Source organism: Gossypium arboreum, chromosome 4 (genome assembly GCF_025698485.1).
Source record: "Gossypium arboreum isolate Shixiya-1 chromosome 4, ASM2569848v2, whole genome shotgun sequence".
NCBI classification, from domain to species: Eukaryota; Viridiplantae; Streptophyta; class Magnoliopsida; order Malvales; family Malvaceae; genus Gossypium; species Gossypium arboreum.
The window spans coordinates 1735265-1742985 of NC_069073.1; the positions used below are offsets into that span (position 1 = coordinate 1735265).

At 31.3% G+C, this 7721-nt stretch overlaps 1 protein-coding gene across 1 annotated transcript; it reads right to left on the reverse strand.

The window, feature by feature from the left end:
• Positions 1-2811: 2811 nt before the first annotated feature.
• LOC108458983 (WRKY transcription factor 55) lies at positions 2812-5489 on the reverse strand. The gene is made up of 3 exons (XM_017758361.2): positions 5024-5489; positions 4773-4907; positions 2812-3558 (listed from the first exon to the last, which is right to left on the reverse strand). The coding sequence occupies exons 1-3, from the start codon at positions 5473-5475 to the stop codon at positions 3042-3044; spliced, it is 1104 nt and encodes a 367-aa protein (XP_017613850.1). The 5' UTR covers positions 5476-5489; the 3' UTR covers positions 2812-3041.
• Between the last annotated feature and the right edge of the window lie 2232 nt (positions 5490-7721).

The window sequence follows — 7721 nt, forward strand, 5'->3', positions numbered from 1 at the left end:
GATGTTTTGGAAAATAAAGAAAAATTGCTCGAATATTGATACCCTCCCCAAGGTACCGATACCTCATAGTAAGTATTGATACATTCCCTATTGTATCAATACTATAGGCTTAAACGGTCACTAAATTTAGGCATTAAATGCCCAAAGTATTGATACCCCTTCAAATGTATCAATACTTTTTTGTTGCAAGAGTCCTTAATGCTTTGTTTTTTACACCTCCAACTGCTCAATTCATTTTCCTAACAACTCCAACGGTTGGCAATCAATGAGAGACCATAAATATCAGCTTCTAAAGCTTCTACAACAACATAAGAGATTACAAGAGATCAAGAGCTATCAAGAAACATCAAGAAATTCTTTACCAACCCTTTTTGCTTAAATTCATCATCTTTCTCTTGTAAATACTAGTGAGCATTCATTGTATTTTCTTAGCTTAAGTGTTTTTTATTGGGTGTGTACTTCATTTGTAAACATTCTAATATTATAAGGATTGTTTCTTTGTTTCCTTATTTGTTTGCTCTTTTGATAGAATTTGTTTCTTTAAGATTTGGGTAGAAATTTTAAGGGAGTTGTAAGGTTGAACCTTGTCCTCAAAGGTTCATCATATTAGTGAATTAGAGAAAATCTTTGATGGTGGAAAGTGAAGGTAGTAGAGTAAGCAACTGGAGCTGAATCACTCAAAAACCATTGTGTTCATTGTCTCATTTTCTTATCCTTGCTTCCACTAAACTTTTAAAAGTTAATTCACTCTCTCTTGGCTATTTTAGTTGGTCTATTGAGCTAACATGGGCCAATGACCGAACCAATTAGGCCATCAATTTGCCGTTGAACCAATGGTCGAACCAATTAAATAAAACATTAAAGATATTAAAATATTAAAAAAATAGTTCAACCGTCGATTCAATAGTTTTCTCTGAACTAATACCCTTGTAGATTTCAATCTAATCAATCCAACCGACTGATCCGATTCAGTTCATCTTTTTTTTATGTTTTCTTTTATAATTTTTATAAGTTTGTATCAATCTTAATACATTTTATACTAGAATTTTAATACGATTTTATGAAAATTTTAATATGTTTTAATAATTTTATAAAAATTATAATTTATTAGATTTTTATAACTTTTATAAGTTGATATCAGTTTTCATATTTTTAATATTTGATAATATTTATAATTTTTATAATTTTTCTGATTTTTATAACTTTTAAATCATTTTATAGGAAAAATATTAGATTAAACCAAACGTTGTTGTGTGTCACCATTTGATTGGTCCATCAATTTATTTTAACGATCCACATGATCAATGATGAAAACTATTAATAGAGGGACTTAATTGGATGCGAATTTAATATAGGGGTTTAATTGTTTTTATTTTGCATTTTCTTAAGAGCTTTTTAACATATAAGCTGTAAAAATGTATTTATATAAAATTATCTTAAGACCAAGTGAGGCTTTGATTGAAATGGTTAAGTTAAAATTTTAAGTATTATATGTTCTAAGTTCAAATCCTATTGTAGTATTATTTTTAGTTAAAATGTGTCTAAGTCATTGTACTTTTCAAATTTTGAGAATTTAGTCTCTATATATTTGTAAATCTAGGAATTTAGTCCCTTTACTTTTTATATTTCAAAATTCAGGTTCAACTATTAACACTATTAATTTTTTATGTTAAATTGATTGTTGTGACATTTTAAAATTAAAAAAAAATACTTACTTGGTAGTCATGTAATTAAAAAAGTTGTAATTAACTGAATTTAACAAAAAAAAAATATAAGTATTAACAATTAGACTTGAATTTTAAAATCTGAAAAGTAGAGAGATTAAATTACTGAAAATACCCTCATGTTTTTGAAAAGTACAGTAACTATAAACACATTTTAACCTATTATTTAATTGAAAATATGAAAAGACAAAAATACCCTCATATTAGAATTTAAAGATTCAGCTTTTGATAATTTCACAATTGAGTTAAGACCGATTGAGAAAAACATCAAATTAGTCAAATATTTAAATAATAGTATAAACTAGATTTATGGCATGATCACAATGTGAGTGAAAAAAATTTATGTTACAAACATATTTATTAAAAAGTTACATAAAATTAATTTATGTTTTGGTTATAATAGTAAAGGTAATTGTTTATCGCGCATGGTGTTTTGAGTTCAAATCATCTTATGATAAAATTTTTATTGATTTATTATATAAAAAGACACTCATAAAGATATAACTTAATTTGTATATAAGAAGGTATTTTAGTAATTTCATAACTAAATTCTCACTCTAATAGTCGGATTATTGCCAATGTAATTATTAAAAGCTAATTTTTCAGGAATTTTAGACCAAGCTTCTGATAAACTTTAATTTTTGGCTAACCCAACACTAACCCTCGGATACATTTCTCGAAGAATAATTCATCCCATTGATAATGAGTAGAACCAAATAGTTCAATGGGGGTAGTTGTTGAACCATGCCGCATTGTTACATCAACAACAAAAGTTGCAAAAAAGACAACAGCTATACTACTGTAAAGGACGGTTTCAATATTTTTTATACGTAATCCTTTGTATAAACGTTGGGGTGGGCGGACACTAAGATAGATTAAGCCTGCTAATATGCCTAATGTCTTTTCTCCAATATGATGAGAGGTCCAATTGATTTATCCTAGGTGAAAACAACAACGAAAATACTGAAATGGCATTAAATTATTAGAAAGGGATACAAATAAATTGATATACCACAATCCTTTCTCTTATAATTTTTTTTCTTTTTCATGCACAAATTATCAAGGAAGTAGTGAAGTAAATGCTTTGTTTCCATAATACATACCCATTAGAGTATAATAAAGTTACAAGAAACAAAAGGAAAGTTATTTGATAAACTTGAGATCAGTGGGTAATCTAAGCCTATGCGAGGTATATTGTGAAAACAGCAAAATTTAGTACATGCATCATCGTGTTATGTGCATGAAAGAGATAGAGCCGACGACCCCCAATTAGTCTCCATTAATCATGAATAACGTTTCTAAGCTTTAGCAAATATTTCAACAATGTTTCTTGTCCCCTGAGCCGGGGGCCTCCCATTTGTCTTCTGCACATGGAAAAATAAAATCCATGCTATTGCTGCTGCTGCTTCCTGAATTAAACATTACATCAGCCATATCCGCCACTGCCGGATACTCAACATCCCTTCCATATCGACTGCCTGTAGCTGAGCCTCCTCCTGATGATGAACCAGCACCGCCGCTACCTCTTCCACCTGAACCCGAACCAAGGCTAAATTCCATTGAAAGCCAGCTTCCAAAAGGAGCTATTGATGATGAAGTAGTAGAAGAAGAAATGGGAGGTAGTGCAGGCTGAGACACCATAGCTTGAGTCATAACCATCTGATCATGTAATAGCGGGGGTGGCTGCGGAATTGAGGGCGCGGTGGAGGACATGGTGCACGTGTGCTGACCAATGTAGGTTACTTCAAATGTGTAAAAATCATTGTCTAGACGTTGCACTTGCTTCTTTGCAGGGCAGTTGTACATTTTTTGGTGTGTACACCTGTAGTATGCCCTGAAAATAAACCCCACATGTTTTTAATTTTCTACTCCCTTTTTTTACTTTTTTTTTTCTCTTATATATATATATATTATCACACTTAAATATATTTGGTAAGAAGTGAATATATATTAGAGATGTGTGGATTGAGTATTAGTTAAATTGGTATGAATATCGTTGTTAATGTAAGACGATATAGGTTTGAGTACGTTGAAGCGCATTATCATCCTATTTATGGGTTGGGGAAGGGTTATAGGTAATTCTAAGCATTGCGTCAAAAAGAGTAGATATGATCAGAACACATAATGAGAATGTTCTATATATATTAAAAATTCTATCACACATGCATGTGTGTGAAAATTACGTATTTAGAACATAAGTGTGATACATATACAATATGTATGAAATATATCAAAATAAAAAATAGCTTAACTTTTGAGTAAAAGAAAATTAATATAGGTAAATATATCATAATAAGAATATTAAATGCATTCTAATTGTTGTCAAAAGTTATTAAGCCAGTGAAAAGAAAATTTAATATTAAAATTCTAATTTTAAAAATTAAATATCGAGTTAATTTATGACACTAACACAATTTTTAAAATTCATATAAGAATTATTGTTGATTAAAATTCATATAAGAATTATTGTTGATGTAATGGTAAAATTTGTTTATAAATCAATTAAATATGGCTTCAATCATTAGATAACTGAAACCTAACTATATGGGTGCATGACGAATGACTATCATCATCAATTCATCACTCACTTAAAGGTGATCACTATGAACCCTAGTTAATATATCAGATATCAACCCAGCAATATATATCACTGTATAACTTTGAACTCTTGTATACTAAGATGGGATTGTTTTAGTAGAACATGAACATTCATACATGAGTGTGTGTTTAACGATATTAAAGCAGTCTCCTTAAGAAAAACGATATTAAAGAAGTCAACTTTTTTTATTTATTTGTAGGGAAGAAAGCAGTCATTTCTTAATTCCATGGAGTATAGAACGAGACCAAGTCAAATTCTGAGCGACCCGGCCTTTTATACTTTATCAAAGTTTTGAATATGAATGTAAACATGCATGCATATATTATATATTGCAATAATAAATGATTCCTTTTTGAATTATATAGTTGAGACTTACGTTGTGAATATCTGATTTTCGAAGAACTTAGAAAAATCTAATGACTGTGAATGGGAAAGAAAGATTTGATTACCTGGGGTACTTTGAACCTAGAATTTCTTTCTGTCCATACTTTCTCCAAGTGTAGTTGTCATCGGGTGGAAGGTCGGTATTTCCCATCTGAGGAGCAGCTACTCTCGTTTTGCATTTCTCTTCATCATCCTTCCTACTGCTTTAAATATACATATATAATCAATATCCAGTACTAGTACATTGAAAAACTGGTTCCAGTATATACATAATTTAATCAGTGGAAACTTCTTTTTCTTTTTCTAATTTAATTACCTTCTATGGGAACGTTGAGATGAGGAAGAAGAAGCAGCTTTACCAGAATCTGACACATCCATAGCCTGGATTTCTCCCCCCATGCTAATGCTGGGTCTACAAGATTGAATCATGTCCACTGCTTGTGTAATAACACCATACTTTAACCATTCCTGCAAACTGGGATCAGTCTGCATGTGGTGTGCAGATGAATCCTGAGGTGGGTGGAGTAAGTGATGGGTAAACAAAGAGGGGTCTTGATGATGATGATGATGATGATGATGATGGGCATTATTGTTTAACCTTTGCTTTGCAGTAACAAAGATATTTATGATATCATCACAAGACTTGGAAAGGATTTCAGGCTGTAGCTGGTTACCCAAATTCCCGATGCTTTCTTCAAGCTCTTTAGCTAACTTACACCCATCAAGGATTAGAGACAAGGTGGTGTGTTGTTGTTGTTGTTGGTCCATGGTGTGTTTTGGCGTTGCTTTGGGATTGGATTTCAACATATATAAAATGAAATTTAAACTTGTAAAATGGGATTTAAAATGTTGTCTGGTTTTAGGTGTGTTTCTAAGCTGCTGCTAATTTTTCAAAGTATTTAACATGCCTTTCTACACGGTATATTTTTTCTAAAATAAATTAGAGTTTGAAAAGATGACCAAGTCCAGCTCTGCTGTGATTTGCCCTTTCAACCATCCTCGGCCCATTGGCATTGGGAGAGTCTTCATCTAGACCTTTGCCTCATTGAAACCACCTTTGCGACCCTCAAGATTGAAGAATTTTCTGCGCCTTTGACCATTAATTGGATTCTGAGTTTGAATTGGAAATTACAGAAATTTTCTTCTTCTGGATTTAAGGAACTACTTTTTTCTTCAATAATTTCCTCTTTTTTATTCTTTACTTTTACAATTTATGGTCTACGAAGGGTTGAACCCTTTACCCCTACGTCATGGGTCTTGACCCATTCGGTCCGCCACCCGCAGCTTCGTGGAGAACACAAATGATTCATGATAAATGCTCATTGGTGTCAAGAACACTATGCTCAGATGGAAAAAGTAGAAGTATTTGAATAAAAATATAGGTGTGAAAAATAGATTTGGATAAAAATAAATTTCATTTTCTGAACAGGTTGGTGTCAGGTAAGATTTTTTGGCTCGAGTCCGAACTAAATTGGCCTAATTTTTTTCCCTTGTTATTTACTGTTGTTTTATTATTATATTATTATAATTTTGTTGTTATTATTTAGATATTATATAAGTCTTGTTTTATTATTAATTTTGGGGAAAGGATTGTATGAAACAGTGACGCCACGTCATCTGTATCCCTTTCCAATAGTTTTATGCCAAATTAGTACTCTTATCCTGAATTTCAAGATTTTATCCTGAAAAAAATAAAATCTAAATTAAAATCCTAAAATTCAGGATAAGAATACTGATGTGGCATAAAACTATTGGAAATGGATACAGATGACGTGGAGTCACTATTTCGTACAATCCTTTCTCTTAATTTTGCTACTATTTTAAAGACATTTGCTTGCTAAGTTGCAACTATCTTAGTGTTATTTAAGTACAATGATTTTTTTTAATGTATTTTTATTTTGACGGGAAACATTTATTTTAATGGTTTTAGAGTATTTGATGTATTATAATTTTTAAATTTATTTTTATATAAAAAAATTAATACAGGTGGGTTGAACTGAACTTGGGTTTAACATTTTTTATTTAGATCGAACTTAAACAAAATTTTAAGTCTATTTTTCTTAAAATTTTGTATTTACCCGACCCGGCCCAAGTCTAACTAGAGGTAAAGGAAATGATGATAAAATATGAATGCATGCATATTTTACTAAAAATAAGATTGAAGAGTGGTTTTGTTTGATATAAAGAGGAATTTTCTATGAACATTCCCAAAAATAGCCTTAAGAATAGAAAGAGAGAGACAGTGACGGTAAAAAGGTTGAAGGGAGGGATTTGGACAGTGTGGTAAGCATGGGTTGGATTGAAAGACGGGGCACAGTACATGGACCAAATCAGTTCATATCCCCATTTTCTTAGCTATTTCCTTCCTTCCCTCATAGTGTGAGGACTAAATAAAGATTTTACGGAAAAAAGCAGCTCATGCAAGTCAATGTTTTGAATCCTTCATTTCCTTTTTTTCATTCTTCACAAACTACTCCTATTCACATTGTAAAACTTTATAATCCCCTCCCCCTCTCTCTCTCTACTATAGCAATTGGTTGATGTGATAGAAGTGGAGAGGAAAAAATAGGCTTTATTAACAAATTAATCCCTAGATTATAAATTTTATCTTATTTTACCCAAAAAAACGTATGGTTTCCAATAGGAACATGCCGCATGTCATGTTCTTATTGGCTAGTAATGTTTCTGGAGTAAGCTAGGAAAAATTGAGGTATAGTTCAAGGACCAATTGATAAATAAAGCCAAAAAAATATTCTTCTAAAGTGATTGATTTTGCCATTATAAGTTATTAAGGAAAAAAGTATCCAACCCAACATTTTCATTTGGCAAGAGGTAGGAGGAGAAAGAGCAAGAATGGGTGAGTGAAACAAGATTCACATTCAAGACTAGACATGAATCAGAATAGCAGGTAGAGTTTAGAAATTTCTATATTTATGCATGTTGTAGGTGAACAAATCATACATGTTTAATTTGGTCAATAAATTGGACTCTCATCTAAAAGTCCCAAAAGGGCA

Coding starts and splice junctions, on each gene's coding strand:
- LOC108458983 (XM_017758361.2), bottom strand. CDS start 5,475: ATGGACCAACAACAACAACAACACACCACCTTGTCTCTAATCCTTGAT. Junction 4,908..5,023: donor TCTCAACGTTCCCATAGAAG/GTAATTAAATTA, acceptor TATTTAAAGCAG/TAGGAAGGATGATGAAGAGA. Junction 3,559..4,772: donor CTAGGTTCAAAGTACCCCAG/GTAATCAAATCT, acceptor GTTTATTTTCAG/GGCATACTACAGGTGTACAC.